Below are 19,369 nucleotides of genomic sequence, written 5' to 3'. Positions count from 1 at the left end.
TTTCCATAAGATAATACAAGCCACAAACAATGATACTTGTCTAGTTGTCTGTTCAACAACCACTTCCACCTAGGCACCACTTCCTGCTAGTTAGGACCTGAATATCAAACTAGGAAGGACAGCCAAGACAGGCACTGCAGGACTGGTGAGGTTATAAGTATTTTAAGCAGTGAAGTAAGTGTGTGTATGTGTTTGGGGTTTTGTTGGAGAGGTGGGATAAATAGCAGAAGATTTTGGGAGCTAAAAGTGAAGGAGCTTGTTCATTGTTTCTGAGTGTGAATTATAACATAGTAACATAGGAACAAGTAAAACATGAAGCTATGAATCTTATTTGAGAAAAAGTTGCTTGGCAACTGGACAAGGTAGCAAAGGATAGAAACATTCTTCATCTTGAGTGAGGTTGACCAGAAATACTACTACTGCAATCATCACTTTAGGAGTTCCTGAGTTTTGCCTTTCCATAAGTACGCTGTTCAAAACTAAAGGTGATATTCTGAGTTGGCGTTACCTCTGAATGTTGGTATAACTATCTTGTGTGCCTTATGTACAATGTACCTGTTAATGCCTCATGATACCTTTTTTAGCAACGTTATGCGATTGCCCATTTCATGTTAGATCCAGTAACAAACTGGATTACTTTCTTCAGTGCTATTGCCCAGTCATTTATCTTCCACTGCTTACCTATGCATTTGTTTCCTCTTTGCTTATCAGAAAGTTGTCCCCACAGAACAACATTTGAGATTATTTCCCCATTTTTGTTCTAAATTCTAACCTTTTCCATCAAAGGTTCAGTCATCCCAGATAGCTGAGATACCTTTTTCTCCATGGGGCTTACAATATATTAAGAATAAATGCTACAGGCAAATTTAATTACTAGAACTTACAGAACTGCCAATGGCATCCAGCAAGCCAGCTGCAAGGATAAAATCAATCACTATAAAAGTTTTCATTCTTTGGAAGCTGTGAAAGAGAAAAAAAAAATACTAGTTAACTTAAACATTAAAATTCAATATTTACACGTAACATCTTTAATTTTATTTGAAATAATCTATTTAACATATAGTTATTTTCTTACACACTGTATATATAATGTATATTTAGGCTTCATTAGAGAGGGATTTTATTTTTTTTCAACTGAAAGATTAATATTTATCTCTTCCGCTTAATTTTCTGTTATTTTCCTTATAAAAGCACACTGTTCTCCATCACATTACTCTTAATATTCAAACTGTTCTATCATGATATTGCTGGCTGTAAACACCTGAATATTGCAGTTAATCTTAACAGGGTTGCATAGCATTACAGTTATAGTATTCCTATTTTTTTAAAAAAAGAACTACTTAGTAAATCTTTCAAAGTGTTCAGAGAAATTATTGTTATTAAAAAAAAAGAACTAGAAGACTATCGGGCAGAATTAAGGCAGATTGTGTCCCTTAAAGCACATTTAAGCTGCAAGCAAGCTGCACGAAAGGAACGAAGAGTTAAGGCGTGTAGAGTGTGTGCAGTTGGTTTGGTCTGTCATCTTCAGATGAAGTCACAGAATCACAGAATCACAGAATAACCAGGTTGGAAGAGACCCACCGGATCACCGAGTCCAACCGTTCCTACCAAACACTAAACCATATCCCTCAGCACCTCGTCCACCCGTGCCTTAAACACCTCCAGGGAAGGTGACTCAACCACCTCCCTGGGCAGCCTGTTCCAGTGCCCAATGACCCTTTCTGTAAAGAATTTTTTCCTAACGTCTAGCCTAAACCTCCCCTGGCGGAGCTTGAAGCCATTCCCTCTTGTCCTGTCCCCTGTCACTTGGGAGAAGAGGCCAGCACCCTCCTCTCTACAACGTCCTTTCAAGTAGTTGTAGAGAGCAATGAGGTCACCCCTCAGCCTCCTCTTCTCCAGGCTAAACAACCCCAGCTCTCTCAGCCGCTCCTCATAAGGCCTGTTCTCCAGCCCTTTCACCAGCTTTGTTGCTCTTCTCTGGACTCTCTCCAGAGCCTCAACATCCTTCTTGTGGTGAGGGGCCCAGAACTGAACACAGTATTCGAGGAGCGGTCTCACCAGTGCCGAGTACAGAGGGAGAATAACCTCCCTGGACCTGCTGGTCACGCCATTTCTGATACAAGCCAAGATGCCATTGGCCTTCTTGGCCACCTGGGCACACTGCTGGCTCATATTCAGTCGGCTGTCAACCAACACCCCCAGGTCCCTCTCCTCCAGGCAGCTTTCTAGACAGACTTCTCCCAGTCTGTAGCACTGCATAGGGTTGTTGTGCCCCAAGTGCAGGACCCGGCATTTGGCCTTGTTAAACCTCATGCCATTGGACTCTGCCCAGCGGTCCAGCCTGTTCAGATCCCTTTGCAGAGCCTCCCGACCCTCCAGCAGATCGACACTTCCACCCAGCTTAGTGTCATCCGCAAACTTGCTCAGGGTGCACTCGATGCCTTCATCCAGATCATTGATGAAGACATTGAACAGGGCTGGACCCAGCACTGAGCCCTGGGGAACCCCACTTGTCACTGGCCTCCAGCTGGATTTCACACCATTTACCACCACTCTCTGGGCCCGGCCATCCAACCAGTTTTCCACCCAGGAGAGTGTGTGCCTGTCCAGCCCAGAGGCTGACAGTTTCTCAAGCAGAACGCTGTGAGAAACTGTGTCAAAGGCTTTGCTGAAGTCCAGGAAGACCACATCCACAGCCTTTCCCTCATCCAGTAGCCGGGTCACTTTGTCATAGAAGGCGATCAGGTTAGTCTGGCAAGACCTGCCTTTTGTGAACCCATGTTGACTGGGCCTGATCACCCGGTTCTCTTGCATGTGCTTCATGATAGCACTCAAGATCACCTGTTCCATGACTTTCCCTGGCACTGAGGTCAGACTGACAGGCCTGTAGTTTCCTGGGTCCTCCCTGCGGCCCTTTTTGTAGATGGGCACAACATCAGCCAGCCTCCAGTCCAGTGGGACTTCCCCAGTCTTCCAGGACTGTTGGAAGATGATGGAAAGGGGTTTGGCCAGCACATCCGCCAGCTCCTTCAGTACCCTAGGGTGAATCCCGTCCGGCCCCATAGACTTGTGACTGTCCAGTCGGGCTAGCAAGGCTCTGACCACCTCCTCTTGGATCACGGGAACCTCATTATGCTCCTCTAGCTCCTGGGTTTGTACACAGACGGAACGACCCTCCTTACGACTATCACCTTTCTATTTAAAGGATATCTCTTTCTAAAGCATGTTGCTGTTGTGGGGAACTTCATGAAGGCTGCACTTGGAAGACAACTTTGCATGTATCAGCCTTAGCATTGAACTAAGATATATTCAAAAGACATACTGGAACATAGGAACAGTCTCATCAATAAAAATCCATATGTGATGATTTAAATGCATTGTTCAAGATCATGGAGTTTAATTTTTAAGAAAGGAAGTTGGATAGTAAATCTAAGATGGGTTATTCATCCTATAGTCACTCACAAAATGAGCTCCAATCTGTGATTGTAAGAGAAGTAAGAGGCATTATAAAGACGGAAAAACCAAGAGCTCTATTTGGAGGACGTGTCAATCAGAAACAGGGGAGGCATTGAAACAAAGAGGACACAGGAAAAAAACTCTGAGTAGATCTGAAGTAGGAACAAGGACTGTGGGGACCAAAGTCTTTGTCCTGTTGTCCTCCCAAAAAAGCAGAAAGGTCAAGAAAACTGGAAAGCAACATGGAAACTCAAGCTCTGAAAGACAATGGCTGACCTAACAGTGTTCCTCTGCTTCTGCCGCTGCCCAGCAGAGAGACCCAGATGAGGCAGATGGCTGTAAGCAGTACAGATCCTGAAAGGGGCACTACTTTGTACCTTGGAGCCAATTTCTCAGCAGATATAAACTCCTATAGTTTATCTTATCCCACAGTTGCAGTGGCATGAGATTCACTGAGTGGTCAACCCCATAGTGGTAAGAAAAGTGGTAAATAGGGTCAATCCCCATATATGTACAAAGTGTTTTGCACTGAACTGAATCAACAAGTTCAGTCTTGGAATTAATGTGGGTAACTACTACTTAGTTTGTGACATTTCTATAGAAAGTTCCAGAAAAGGATGTATTAGTAACAGGTCTCTGAAAGCGTACATCTGCGCTTTTTGGTAATATGTAAAGCTAAGGTTCTGTTCAAGGAAAGCTTAAAATCTTGCTCCAGGAAGACTGCTTTGAAAGTCAGTTTCTTAAACTAATTTCTCCACTCATTTAAATATTTACCCTGATTGTTATAAATCTATTTAAAATGTGTTGTCCAGAAATATGCATAGAGGGTAAAATAATTAAAAATGTTACACGTACAACCAATGATAAACATTCACACACAATGCAATAAAAACATTAACTCCAAAAAAACTGCAAAATATCAACAGATATTAATCCATTTCACCAATTAAAACAATTGCATAACTTGGCACACATTCGTGTGTTGTTAATGCTCGTGAATCCAAAGAGTTAAAAAGTGCTGAGACTTCCAAGACTTTTGTTGTAAAACCTGTGTTGGTCTAACAAAAAATCAAAAAAAACCCTCAAACCAACAAATTTGTGCAGGGGAGATCCTTTTCCAGGAAAATTATTTCACATCATGACAGTAAGAAAAACCTGGTGTAATATTTTCAAGCTGAAAACACAAGCCCTTAACAGCTGAAAAAAACCAATCATTTTCTATCTTAATAAAATTGAAGTTTAAGGGCAACTCTTGTGAAACCTTGACACTTTATCCATATGAGATTATTTAGGTACTATTCAAAGTTTACACTTGGAATGTGCACTTGCACAGCTGTGTGGAAATATTTCTCCAAAGCTGTGGAACAAAAATTCGAGAAAGGTATCTTTTTCCATCTCTGTCACTAGGCTTACTTTACAGGCTACTGAGACAATCAATCCTATGTTCAAATTTCTCCTAAATTTGCAAGACTTATTCCAAGTCTTTCAATAACAAGTTACTAAATAGATTTGATGACATTAGAGAAACTGCTCTCAGAATTTGGAAATCTCAGTCTGCTTTCTTGCTCTTTGAATTCTGAAGACAGCAAACTGTATGGAATTTAGATGCCTGTTTCTGTTTGTACTGTGTCAATAAGAACTGTATTGCTAATCATACAATAATAATAAGAGACAATCTGTCAAAACGACAGATAATGACTTGAAATGTTTTTGCTGTGTTAAAATTCAAACTGGTTGCAATGATTAAAGTCATGCACAAATTTTGCCTGTTTTAATTAGGTAGAGTTACAAAAATTGCCCCAATTTCCTCATCTGAAAAATGGAAAAGAATTCATTATTTGGTCTGCTTTTAGGCTTAAACCCCAGCATTGTTTACACAGCCATACATTATAAATGTATAAGCTACAGATTTGAATATGAGGTTTATTAACTATCTCGATATCATAGCAAAATAGCTAGATCCTGCTAAAGCATTCATACATTGTTAGCAAAGTTGCACGCGTGATATGGCCTTCAAAAACATTACTTTTAAATCATAACTATAGTAATTACCCTAAATCCTTCCTTCTTCCCTCAAAGGTACCTAAAATGTTTACCTTTACCCTCTGGACAGAACTCAAAGTTGTTAAATCTTCTTAAGCTGGTGCAAAGAATTCCAGAGCCCTTCCCAGGCTGGGATTGTTTTTGCTATTAAATTCCGTAGAGCTGAGACTTACATCTGCTATGAGTCACTGGGCAAGAATGTTACTGAGAAGTTGCAGTTATCAAGCCCAAATAGCAACATAAGAAGGAGAAGACAGTAATTCTGCGCCTAATACAACACATTTGAAATCAAAATAAACAAAAAATAACGAAGGATCATCCATACCCTTTCACTGCTCAGATCCAGGAAATTGCACTCACCATCGTATTCAGCTATATCCTCCAGTGCTTTCTTGAATAGGAGCCTAAATCTCTTAGGCTACAAAGGTATAGGGACACTGTACCTGACTCAACAGATATAGAAAGAAAACATAATCACTCATATTAGAAGCTGCATGTTAGAGGTAGTAAAATAAAAAAGAAATCTGCTAAAGAAATCCAACATAAACAAAGTAACAAACATAGTAGGGACAAAGCCAAAGGGAACAGAAAAAAACAAAGATGAAAGTCAGTATTTTTAGCTAAATTGGAATGCACACAGAAGCATGTGATCTCAGTGATTTGGTTAGACAAAATCACTTTCTATATAAGCTTTTCGAGAGCCAGATGAATACATCAAAAAACATTTTCAAATGCATTTTTTTGAGTGTTTGCCTTCTTTATATGTCAGGTCTTCCCAAAAAAGTTCAATAAATGAGTATGCTCAAAGGAATGCTTCTGGAAAAAGTGAAGTCTTAAGAAAATATTGAACAAAAAGCAGTAAAATGACTTTTAAATTCCACAATATAAGTATTCACACCATCAGCTTCTTTTGGAAGACTAACAATTGTTGCACACTTCCTCTGAATAATTTCTGGTGTATTATTTGGAATTTGTTGGCCTGGCAGTATTTCTCTTTCCTAATTAGATTACATCAACTAATTAACTACATATTCTGAATTTCAAATATTTAATAATTGCAATAAATTTCTCATGAGTAGTCTACACTATAGAATCATTCAAAAAGCCAGAAACTTTCAGCACATTATTTTTACTAGGAGTCTTTCTATGGCTAATGACTTTCACTAGGAAGGAGGTACCTGTTCATAGTATGATTCTTAAGCGTTTGTTACTCAGTCAGTGGGCTTTGAATTTACAGCGTGAAAAAAAGGCATGGCATTTTAAACTCAGATTTATTAACCATTTAAACAATTTATTGAGGGTTACAAGTAGATTATCCATCACTTGAAGTCTTTAAACAAAGACTAGATGGCTAAAATGTAGGGTTATGTTTCAGTTAAACAATTATATAAAGTGTCAACTCAGAGATTTGTGTTACTCGAGAAGTTTATAGGCAACCCATCATCAGAATCATTTTGCAAGAAAAAACATACTAAATAGAAGACTCTCAAAGGGTATACAAATGGAAGTCATGTAAGCACAAAAGGAAGAGAGAAATGTCTGTCTTAAACCTGATGGATACATCCAATACTGAAAACTGACAGATGTTGTAGACCTTAACAAGCCAGTGAAGACCTGGTCATTCATACAAATCTTATTCAGATTTGCTGCTCTTGGGAGAGTTTGCACAGAAGCGAAGCAAAATGTGGCAAGGATCAATCATTTCTACTTTATGATTTTTTTTGACAAAAGTAAGTATAAAGGATAAAATGCTGTTCCTTGCTTCTACAGTAAATCAAGATGTGGATATTAAAAATGAAAAAGCTAGGTTATCTTTAAGGTCTCTTCCAATCCAAACCATCCTATGATTCTAAAATCAGCAGACACAAGATAATGTGTTCATAATATTGTCTTTTTATCATTTAGACTCAAAAGAAGTTGTAAGCACATAAGAAGCTTTTATAGTAAAAGGAACTACCACTGTTTCCCTGATAAGCTGTAATGGAGGTATTAAGCACCATTTATAAAGTGTAAAGTTTAACTTTTTTTCATGTGTATGATTTTAATCCAGTCACCTTCACCTGGAGGTGTTGGTCAACGGCTGGCTGAACGTGAGCCAGCAGCGTGCCCAGGTGGCCAAGGAGGCCAACAGTGTCCTGGTTTGTATCAGAAATGGTGTGGCCAACTAGGGAAAAGATTATGCCCCTTTACTCAGCACTGGTGAGGCCACACCTGTGTTTAGTTTTAGGCCCCTCACTACAAGAAAGACATTGAACTGCTAAAGTGTGTCCAGAGGAGGACAATGAAGCTGGTGAAGGGTCTGGAGCACAAGTCTTATGAGCAGTGTCTGAGGAAAATGGTGCTGTTTAGTCTGAAGAAAAGGAAGCTGAGGTTAGACCTTATCATTCTCTACAGCTACCTGAAAGGAGATTACAGTGAGGCAGATGTTGGTCTCTTCTCCCAAGCAACAAGTGATAGGATGAGAGCAAATGGCCTCAAGTAGCAGCCGAGGAGGTTCAGATTGGATATTAGGAAAGATTTCTTTACCGAAAGAGTGATTAAATATTGGAACAGGCTACCCAGGGAAGTGGTGGAATCACCATCCCTGGAGGTGTTCGAAAAACATGTAGAGGTGGCAATTCGGGTCATGGTTTAGTAGGCATGCTGGTGTTGGGCTGACAGCTGGACTTGATGATCTTAGAGGTCTTTTCCAACCTTAAAGAATCTATGATTCTACTTTGTGAAATGTATGTAATTTCTTCAGAAAGGTGCTCCATCTCCCCTCCTTGCTATTTATCAATTTAGTGTTGTTATCCATCTGTACCAACCATAATTAATAGTATAACTGCAACCACTTAGCACCAAATCGCTACAACTCCTCTTATCATCAGGAAAAAAAAAAAGGAACCACAGAAGCAGTTTTATTAGAAATGTGACAGGAATATTTCAATTACAAAGTTATTTAAGACACTTGAAAGTTACTCTAATTTAAATTGCTATGTGCGCATATATATATATATACACACACACATACACACACTCATTGAACATGTCACACCATCACACTTTACTCAGTAATTCTATATCTGCAAAGGCTGTATCAGAAAAGCAAATATCTATTTCAAAAACATTACAACCAGAGGATCAAATGCAGTATACCATAAAATTAATCAACTCTGTGTAGCTACAGTGGAACTCCTTATAATAACTTTTTTACAAAAAAGTCAATGCATACTAGATAATGAATACAAAGTCATGTATTTATTTGGAAATTTTTATTTTTATGGATTGGATGTTCACTATCAAACTGCACAGTGGCTATAAAACAATCTGCAACTTTGTCAGATTTTTTCAATTTCAAGATATGAATATATGTGAAAATAAAAATTAGGTGGCTTTGAAGAATTCACTGTGGCTTTTATAGACTATTTTAATGCTGGTATGTTTTCATGCTGATGCTACACAATGTAGGGAAAGCACTTAGTTATGAATAAGCAGGAATGACTGCTATCAAATACATTTTAGTTTTCCATTACAAAAGAAAACAGTAGAAAATATCTACTTTTTTTTTCCATTTAGAGAGATCTCTCAAATAGTTGTATAGTATCTTTCATTCCATACCAGAAACAAGGAAAATAAAAAATAAGAAATTATTTATTTAATTGAAAAATGAAAAAAAAACCCCAACTGGGAATAGGCAGAGAGGCATGAGGATTCTTGGTTCCAAACATTTCTTTATAATCTGGGTGGGTTTGCTTACTTATTTCATACTCTTGTCCTTTGACAATTCAGAGGGAGAAATTTATGTGGCATTTCTAAGCTATTTAATAATTTTATCTTTCTCCTGCTCCCCCCCCCCTTTTTTTTTCCAAGATAGCACATATTTAGTCGTGACTCCAGAAATCTAAATAATGTGGAAACAGCTAGACAACATCATGATATACAACGACCATCCAAAATATAACGAATTAAAGGTCGTTTCTACTCACTTTTCTGAGCAATCTGCAGATAATGTCTGTTTAGGCTAAATCTGTCATTTCAGAACAATTGAAGTATTTTGTTTCTTCTTGGATTTGTTTTGTTAGCCAAGGAATAAACTCAAGATGTTACTGGACTGGAAATAGACAAAAATTGAATAGATGGGACTGCATAACTAAGAGAACAGTGTATCAAACATGACGTTGGACTAAACAATAAGCAAAGAGGGGCATCCAGTTTAAGTACCATATTTGTAGATTGGTTGTGAAACTGGATCTTAATTTCTATGAAATAGTTCCTATGTGCTTGATAACTTCTGTGCTATAGAGACCTCTTTTAATGCGTTTTTCAAAGTAAGCTTTAACGGACTCCAACTTCAAAGGAGACAATGAAAAAAATGATGGTTCCAGGAATACCCTATTAATTAATGCCTTTGTTTCAGGATCTTTAAAAATCTCTCTCCCCACCTACTCCTCACATCTCCTCTGTTTCAGTAAAACTTTAACCCTTCACTACTTCTTGTTTCTAGTCCTTACATGCCTGCATTGTTTGCTTTTTTTCCCTTTCACTCTGGAATAATAAAGTAAATTTAACAAGATACAGCCAGCAGATGTGCAAGGAAAAAAATCATCACATGTCTCTGACATACCTTTCAATCCTAATTAAATTTGGCTGTCTCAAAGATAATCCATTCAGTTTCTGTGAGGGTGTATTCATTAATATGTCTGCTGATGGAAGCACTTTTATAAAAGAGATCTTTGCAGGAGGAATTAGTTACTGTCAATCTAGAGGCTCATTAGCGCTGATGTAGGACTTCCCCCCAGAAATATATATATTTTTAATTAACAAAACATTCTTTAAGCCAAATTAGTTTTGGTACACAGTCATTCCCAAATCCTGATATGTTGTAACAGTAGTGGAGATCCATATACTGGAAAAAAATGTGTCTTGCAGTACAACTCATGATTCCTCAGTTTATTGTATCTTTTTTCAGTCCCTGTCCCCAGTGAAAAATAGCTCTGAGGAACTGGTACTATTTTATTTCTTTGGGACATGTTTTTGCTTTTAATTTTAACAAGTTAACAGCCAATTCCAGAAGAGGGACAGAAAACAAAAAGAAGGGGAAAATCATCCTGGAAATGTCAAATGGGAATCAGAGTAATAATGCTGTAAGCTCCTATGAGAGACACACTACAAATAAATTATATTCTCTGGCATAGAAAATATGTAATTGTGACATGTAGGGGCCTAGAGTAAAGACACTTCCTAAAACATAGTAAAATCTACTTAACTTATTGTTTTTCCTTAACAGTGTATTATATTTCTATGGAAGTTATTATTATTTTCCCTGTAGGAAATGACAGGAATGAAGGAGCAGTGTTTTAAGAATAAACTACAGCAACAAAAATAATAGCCATTGTATTAAGGCACTATTTCCTCTTAAATTCTGCCTCCACCTGCCGGGCAGTGGGAGGTATGCCACCTTGACAATACAAAGCATCTTGCCAATACCAACATTGCCAATATTCTGCTGAATATCCAGGCATCATACCTGAGGCCAAGACACGTTAAAAAAAAAAAAAAAGCATTACCGATGAATAACACATATTCATGACATAAAGTGCTTCCACCAAGTCATAGCAGATTCTTTTTAAAGATATTTCAGTATAGATATATAGTCACATAGCCTATGGTAGAAATGGGAGTAAAACACTGCTGTATCACACAGTCCAGTGCTTAACTTCCTCAGGTATTATGTATTGTCTGGAACTACTCCTTTGACGCTGGGGCATCTGCTAGAGATAACAACAAGGTTTGTATTGAATCATTTTTATTTCACCAGTTTTCCAATAATTTAATTCTTTTTCTAAACTACAGAAAGATTAAGGTGTCATTGAAAAGGATTCATATTCATTTTTTGGTGGAGTGAAATTCATTGGTATTAGTACTTCTATGGGGAGAATGAGAGGTTAACTAAATTTCCATGTAGTACCAGCACAATTTTTCTTGCCCAGGATGAATTGTGAGGCCTAGGTAAATACTGAATACTTCTGCTTAGAAACTCAGTTTATGGAAATGCTGAAAATGGTAACTCATTTTTCCCATTCTGACAATGAAGGACAATCCCCTCAAATGAGAGAAACATGAATGGTATCAGCTTTGTTGAAACAGGAATAAAAAGTCCTGAGTAAGTCCAGCCACCTGAGGACTAACAACAATTTCTGCTGCATACAGGTTTACTTGCCTGGAACAACAGGTGACTTGAGCATCAGTGAAACACTGCACAATGGTTACCCACAATGCGTTTATTAAATGCAAGATTTATACTTTTTTCCCTTTTTTTTCCCCTAAAGGAAAGTTTGAATAACTCAGATCTGTGAACTCCAAGCCCCAAAGAAAGTAACAAAACACAAACAACGGTATTGCAGATAAAGTAGGAAACCAGGTAGAACCAACCACAATGATTTCCACCATTTAAGTTGCGAGTTCTTACAAGAGACCAAACAGGAGAAAACAGACTGCAAGGTGATACAGCTGCAAATGAGGGCAAGAGCTGATGCTTCTCCAAGCTCAGGTATTTGATGTGGTTTAACTACTCTTATTGTTTCTGATGGTTATTTTTCTTGAGTGTATCATCAAAAATTGCTTTCATCTTCACTGGTAGTGAATTGGCTAATCCTTGACCAGCACAACAATTGCCTTTGGGGTGTTAAATATGTGAGCCTCTGCACTACACTGTCTTAGTTTATTAATAGGCAATTTTAGTAATATTACTAACTATTACAAAATCACTAAAATAGTAAATTCATTATTTACTGCTTTTCCTGTCAGGTCAAGTAGTATCATAGATTATAATAATAAAAATAAATAAAATAAAGTCATAGCATTGTAGAATCGCTAGATTGGAAGAGACCTTTGAGATCACTGATTCCAACTGTACCTGTACACTACTAAACCACATCCCCAAGCACCTCATCTGCCCATCTCTTAACCACCTCCAGGCATGATGACTCAACCACCTCCCTGGCAACCTGTGGGACAGGACAAGAGGGAATGGCCTCAAGCTCCACCAGGGGAGGTTCAGGCTTGACATCAGAAAAAATTTTCATGGAAAGGGTCATTGGGCACTGGAACAGGCTGCCCAGGGAGGTGGTTGAGTCACCATCCGTGGAAGTGTTTAACAGAGAGGTGGATGAGGTGCTGAGGAGCATGGCTTAGTGGTTGATAGGAATGGTTGGACTCAATGATCCTGTAGGTCTTTTCCAACCTAGTGATTCTGTGCCAGTGTTCGATAAACCCTTTTGGTGAAGAAATCTTTCCTGATCATGGAATCACAGGATGGTTTGGGTTGGAAGGGACCTTAAAGATCATCCAGTTCCAACCCCCCTGCCATGGGAAGGGACTCCTCCCACTAGATCAGGCTGCTCAAGGACCTTGAACACCTCCAGGGATTGGGCATCCACAGCTTTCCTGGGCAACCTGTGCCAGCGCCTCTGCTCTAAATCTGCCCCTCTCCAGTTTATACCCATTACGCATAACCTTAACCACCCCGGCGCAACCCGACGCCATTTGTAGACCTCATCACCGTTTCCGTGTTTTATTTCACAAGGGAAACGCGGGAGGGGCCCCGGCTGGAAAACTACCAGTCCCAGGAGGCGCCGCTCCCGGCGCGCCGGGATCCGAGAGGCGCGGGAAGCACCACCCCCGCCGAGTCACGTGGCAGGCGGCGCTCGCGCGCGGCGCTCGCTCCCAGGTAACGGTGAGCGCGTCCGCCCGCCGGGCCCGCCCCCCGCTCCCCCCAACCCGCGGAGAGGAGGCCAAGATGGCGGCGGCCCTTCAGGCAGGGCTGTGAGTCCCCTCCGCCAGCCGCGCTCTGCAGCCTCGAGCGAAGCGAGGCCGCTGTCCGATTTTTGCGCTGCCGGGAGGCGAAACCTTCGTGCAGCGAACGGCGGTGGAGGAGAAGCCAGGCCCGGGCGCCCTCCGCTCGCCGGGTGAGCCCCCCACCCCCTGCTCGCGGGGCCTCGCAGGGCCCGACCCGCACGGGTGGGCAACGTGCCGGCGCGGCCGGGGAGCCGGGAGGGCGGCCGGGTGGCGCTGAAACCCCGGCGACGGCCGCGCTTTCGCCTGAGGCGCCTCGGGCAGGGCCCGCCCCGCTCCCGCGGCGACCCGGGCTTTGGCGCCTGAGGGAGCGCGGCTGCGCGCCGCCTCGCGCCGCGGCCAGGCGGGCGGAGCCTCGACACCCCTCTCGCCCTCCAATCCTCCTTCCCTCCCCGGAGCCTCGACGCCCCTCTCTCTCTCTCCATTCCTCCCTCCACCGAGCCTCGACACCGTCTTCTCCCTTCCGTTCTCCCGACTACGAACCTCGACACCCTCCCCTCCTTCCCACGAGCCTTGACCCCCTCTCTTTCTTCTTCCTTCCCTCCCGCAGCCTCGACACTTCTCCCCCTACTCTCCGCCCCACTTCCCCGAGCCTTGACCCCAGCTCCTCGCCCTGTGGCTGGCAGTGCCTGTCCAGTGCAACGGGAGAGGGGTCGCTCGATTGTCTGCTCCCCTTTGAGGATATCGAGTGGCTGGCAGTGGTCGGTAGGCATTCAGTGTGTTTAATGTTGAGCTCGTGTGCAGTGAGGAGCATGTTGTTTAAAAAGCTAAACTTAAATGGTTGAACCGATTTTCAATCTTTATGGCTTGTGCTGGCTTTTTAGAGCTTTTTGCTTTCCTTTCAATTTTCAGAATTTTCTATGTGTAGAATTAGGAGTTCTTCAGACCTCTTGCATTTATAGGGAAAAAAGCATCAAAGTGAACCCTGCTGGAGAAAAAGAGCTTTTTAAAATACGTGTCTTCGATCACGGAATCATAGATCGGTTTGTGTTGGAAGGGACCTTAAAGATCATTAAATTCCAGGCCCCCTGCTGTGGGCAGGGACGCTTGCCAGACCAGGCTGCCCAAAGCCCAATCCAACCTGGCCTTGAACACTTCTAGGGAGGAAGGTTAATGTCCTCCCTGGGCAGCTTGTTCCAGTGCCTCACCACTCTCGTCGTGAAGAATTTCTTCCTAATGTCTAGTCTAAATCTTCCCCCGTCCAACTTAAAGCTATTGCTTTGTTAGCGTGTTTTGTAGTGATACTTCTGAGCAATTTGCATATTTCTGTTAAGTATACAAAATATGTCTTGGCCACAACCTTGCATGTTTTGGTTATAATTTTTCACGTTACCTTATTTTATTATTTCTGTAGACGATATACTTGAAAGTCTTTTTGAAGTCCTCAGTAAATGTTGTAAGGTACACATGCTCAAATAGAGCTTCTGTACAGATTCTCTAATGTGCAGGAAGCTGAGATTGCTGATGGCTTGCTGGATGCAGAAATTGCAGAATGGGAGGATACTAAAGCTTTTCTAAGAGGTTTCTTTAAATAGCTTGTAAACTGAAAGGTAAGAAAAAATGCCAATTAGTGAAGTGCATGTTGGGAGGTGAAAAACAGCTTTATCTAGGAGAGTTTCATCTTTAACAAAAGCACTGGCTGAACTGAGTTTAAGTGATAAAATAATCGACGTGGCTCTGTGATCTGAAGTTCACTTGAATATAACTCATTTGGAAATATCAAAGACTATCACATGAATGCTTAGAGACTTGCTGTCTGGGAAGAACACAGCTCTGTTAGAACACTTTAAAATCCACTTGCTGGAAGTAATTAAGATATTGTTATTTTTGAGGTGTATTTAGAAGGGTGCATTGGTATAAGCCTGCTCCTTGTTTGAGAATATTATTGAGAATATTCCGACTATATTACTTCAGGTGTATTCAGACTCTTACAGCAAAGATAGTTGAAGTTGGCTTTTGTGAAAGTTTTAAATGAGATAAATGTGAATAGCTGTTTGTATTATGTAAAGAGGAATACTGTGACTTCTTGTTCTTACAATGTAGGGAAAAGCTTTTGCTACAGTTTCAGTAGAATTATATAACATGGTGATGAGGAAATGGCTTACTGGATTGGACTGTAAACCCAGATGGCCTATAATCTTGTCAAGAAAAACTCATTATACTTAGTGGCATAGGTCAGGATAGAGTGACAGTTAAAATGTTGAGTCTTGCACATCTACGAAGCTGAACAGTTTATTGGTAACTGAAGAAATTCTTGGAAAACATAGGTGGTTTTTAAAACAGGCTAAACTGGTAACTCTGCGTTTGTTCTGAATGCTTGTCAAATTTACCCTGAGTTGGCAGGAGAGCTTCCTGTAGACTTCATAGAGTGCTTATGCTTCTGCATGAAAAGAAAGAAAATGTGAAATTCGTATTTTCTAAATAAATCTGAGAGTTCAGCTGGGTGAAAGTTGCATGGAAGGCATGGCTTTACAGTTGGTCTGTCCAAGTTTCGCTACTCCTGATGGTATGGCTTTTATTTGCCTGTTTTGAGCCTACAGGTAGTTCTCATATAGTCATGACATTAGCCAGGTCAAGGAGCTATCCAGTTGAGGACTAATCTATGGGGTTTTTAAGTTTTTGTTTGTTTGTTAGCTAGGTACTTTATAGATGGTACTGGCTGATTGTATGGGCTAGTGGACACTTCTGTTGGGACAACGGAGGGAGTATGAATGAATGTGTGAGGGCAGTAAGGCACAGATCTGCCAGTTCCCAAAGAAGCAGGTGCTGAATTATAGCAATGTTGCTTTTCTGAACAAGATGCATGCTCCTGACTGTGTTAGCATGACTTAGATTGGTATGCTACCAGCTGGAGGTGTGGTTATGGTATAATGAGCATATCTGGTAGATCCTGTTTCCTTAATGGTATAGTAATGTTTTTGCATAAGAGTACTGCTTTGTGCAAGTGCACCTACTGAGAGGGCTGCACTGTTTGATTTTGAATGGTTACTGTACCTGAGCAAGATAGGTGTACTAGTACAGCTTCTAAACTTGTTTCACAATTATTTTATTTTTTCCTAGAATTGATTAAGAAGCATCTAAAAAGTATTTTTTTATAATCTCAAGGCTTAGGTGACTTCTTCACCTGCACTATGTGAAACATTGGTGTGAAAATTAATACTAAATAAGTTGCAGTAGAATGTTTGTAAGTAAATGATCGTTTTAATTTTTTTTTTTCATTTGAAGGTAAAACTAAGATCATGTCCTAATATAGCAGTTAAGACTAGTTGGAAAAAGTAGTTCTCAGTAGTGGAACTTCATAGTTTTTATACAGAAAAAGTTTGTAACTTTGTGCAGTGAAACTGTGCAACCAGCACTTGGGCTACACAATTTTATTGCAGCCTGAGAGTATATATAGTTGTGTTCTTCACCTTTTTGGAACAGGCTAGTTGAATTTTACTGCTGTAAAGGAATACTTTGTTTCTGATCTTTCAGCTTTAACAACTTTTTATTCCTAATGTCAAAACTAGAAGTCAAAACTTCTAACATATAGGTTGCTTTATGCTACACAGAATGACAATGTTGGAGAGCAGAAAAACTCTAGGAAACTGAATTATTCGGTTTTGCTAGAAACTATAATCTAAGTGGCACGGCATTCAATGCAGAAAAAACTTAACCTGTAGTAAAGATAGTGAAAATCCTTTTATGGATATTGTCTGTGTATTGTATCAAGTATCCCCTTCAATGTTCTCTTGTCAACATCTGAATATTAAAATAAATGCAGAAGTTTGACATACTGCATCCCCAAGGTCTTCTTATATTGAAGATGCATCACTCCAGACCTGAAAGGCCAGACTCTCTGAATAACAAACCAGTCTTTGCAAACACTGTTTAGTATGTTTTAAAGCAAGGAGTATTGAGACCCTAAAAAACCCATTTATTTTCTTTCTAAGAGCAGGGATTAAAGGAAAAAAAAAAAGAGGTCATAGCCCTCCCCCGAACTACTTGGTTCATTTTTAATGCCAGTATCTGTGTTCTTTTCACTGTTATATTTTTAATAACAGGATTTAGTAAACATTTACTGTTTAGTGAACAGTTTTTAGTGTCCTAAAACAGCCTTGTGTTTGCAGTTTATAGTGAATATGTTGTTGTCATCTCAGATTATGAATCTTTAAAATATTCTGCATAACCTGATTTTAATACAGAACATTCCTTTCAACTATTTATTCTAGATTATTCTTATTGATTACTTGTCATGGCAGCAGGAGGTGGTCCCTTTGAAGAAGGCATGAATGATCCAGACCTGCCTAGCTGGAGCAATGAGAGCCTTGATGACCGACTGAACAACACGGTATTATTCATCTTATCTTTCAGTTCTTGTTTTATGCTTTGTGTTAAAATTGCCAGGTAGATTCTATTAGTGGCAGGTATCAATGCAAAACCGTAAGCCTTGTCAGTACAGCTTTATAGGTAGGTAGAGACAAAACCAATAAAAATCATTGAGGTAGATATAAGCACACAATGGGCATAATCCAAAGGTAGTGAAGTCTGTAGATATGAGAAATGTTTTGGGTGAAAAAAGTAGCTAGACACAAAAGCACTGTAGAGTTTTCACTTTTGTGACACCTAATTTTAAGAGGTCTAAACTGCATAAGTGTTTTCAGCAAAGAAGAAAAGTACAATTTTAGCTTCATTGGAAACTAATTTAATGCAGATCAAATGGGTTTAAAATTGCCTGACAGGCCATTTTTAATTTTTGCAGTGGAGAAAATTATATTTTGTAATGTGATGTTTTATCTAGAAAACTTAGTGCATATTTTGGTAGCACTATTTATTTTTACTTCTAAAATGGAAGTAAACTCTCCTGAATTAGAACATTTACTTTTTATCTATGTGGATAACAAATACAACTGTATTTTCTTCCCTCTCCTTCCACCTAAGGACTGGGGAAGTCAACAGAAGAAAGCAAACAGATCTTCAGAAAAAAACAAGAAAAAACTTGATGGGGAATCTGAAACAAGGCTTACTAATGATATATCTCCAGAATCCTCACCTGGAATGGGACGGCGGAAGACCAGAACTCCTCATAGTTTTCCTCCTGCTCGATACATGACCCAGATGTCTGTTCCAGAGCAGGCTGAGCTAGAAAGGCTAAAACAAAGAATAAATTTCAGTGATCTGGATCAGGTTAGTGTGAACACTAGGTCCCACTGTATATGTGACTACAAAATTTATTCAACTGTTCTTAATAAGTTGACAACTGAGTAAGCTTTCATAGATGATTAAGCTTAAAAAGAAGCTTATAGGTACTATGGGACACAAGTAAAAATTCTGTGTTTGAACTTGAGCTCAGGACCATAGCTTTCCTGTGCTTGAGAGTACGCTAGCTGTATTCATTTTCTTCCTCTAAATTGTTACCAACTCCTGTGTCCTAAAATCAGTATTTCTTAGTCATCATCCTTGCACGCCCCTTAAAAATATCTGTTACCTTATTTTGAAAGTCTGTTCTTGAAATGCCAGTTTGTGATTCTGAACATGGTTATCCTTGTGTAGTAAGCAGAAGAGAGCCGTTAAAAACTTGTTATGAGTGTACAGTGATGTATGGCACAAATTCTGCTTCCTTTGGGAAGATGGCGCATTCATCCTTCCTTTGTCCAAAACTATGATGAATATGAGGGGTTAATTCTTTGGTAACAAGGCATAAATTTGTGCTAACAGTTTCAAGGTAGAGGCTTGTTTATTTTTGCCAAAGTTAGCTGTTAACTTGTTTTCTTTGACTTAGAATATAAAGACTGGACATAGCTTCCTCCTCAAATGTGTGTTACGGCAACGAGTTGCAATCAGAAGGTTCTAAAGAAAAGCTGAAGTATGAAGTATCAAATTCTGCAAGTGAATATGTTGCTCTCTTATTGTTATTGTCTCAAGTGTACCTGGAGAAGTAGAATGCCTTTCACTATAGTGAAGGTGGAGGCCACAGCAAGGATGAGGAACTGCAAAATCCATTTGCTTCTTAGCTGTTCTGGGAGGGTGGGCTTGCTGTTCTGAACAGTGTATG

The 19,369-nt window shown here is 39.9% G+C and overlaps 2 protein-coding genes across 12 annotated transcripts in view; one reads left to right on the top strand and one right to left on the bottom strand.

Moving 5' to 3' along the window:
* Positions 1 to 9,524, bottom strand: part of FGL1 (fibrinogen like 1) — a 28,875-nt gene extending 19,351 nt beyond the window's left edge. Inside the window, exons 1-2 of one of the 3 annotated variants that reach the window (XM_069855982.1) lie at positions 9,468 to 9,524; positions 885 to 960 (exon numbers count right to left, since the gene is read on the bottom strand). In XM_069855982.1, coding sequence (XP_069712083.1) covers positions 885 to 950 — 66 coding nt within the window. In that variant the 5' untranslated portion in view covers positions 951 to 960; positions 9,468 to 9,524. Of the gene's footprint in view, positions 1 to 884; positions 961 to 5,552; positions 5,655 to 9,467 lie in introns of those variants that run through there. The other 2 variants (XM_069855980.1, XM_069855981.1) reach the window with 2 other exon arrangements.
* A 3,871-nt stretch (positions 9,525 to 13,395) lies between these two features.
* Positions 13,396 to 19,369, top strand: part of PCM1 (pericentriolar material 1) — a 145,480-nt gene continuing 139,506 nt past the window's right edge. For 8 of the 9 annotated variants that reach the window (XR_011337377.1, XM_069855968.1, XM_069855966.1 and 5 more), the window contains exons 1-2: positions 17,547 to 17,665; positions 18,256 to 18,501. Coding sequence is in view for 8 of the 9 variants with exons in the window: in XM_069855968.1 (XP_069712069.1) it covers positions 17,570 to 17,665; positions 18,256 to 18,501 (342 nt within the window). In the remaining variant the exon portion in view is untranslated. Of the gene's footprint in view, positions 13,449 to 17,546; positions 17,666 to 18,255; positions 18,502 to 19,369 lie in introns of those variants that run through there. The other variant, XM_069855967.1, reaches the window with a different exon arrangement.

This window comes from Phaenicophaeus curvirostris, chromosome 4, assembly GCF_032191515.1.
Source record: "Phaenicophaeus curvirostris isolate KB17595 chromosome 4, BPBGC_Pcur_1.0, whole genome shotgun sequence".
In the NCBI taxonomy this organism is placed as follows: Eukaryota; Metazoa; Chordata; class Aves; order Cuculiformes; family Cuculidae; genus Phaenicophaeus; species Phaenicophaeus curvirostris.
This window is presented reverse-complemented; position numbering and strand designations above follow the sequence as displayed.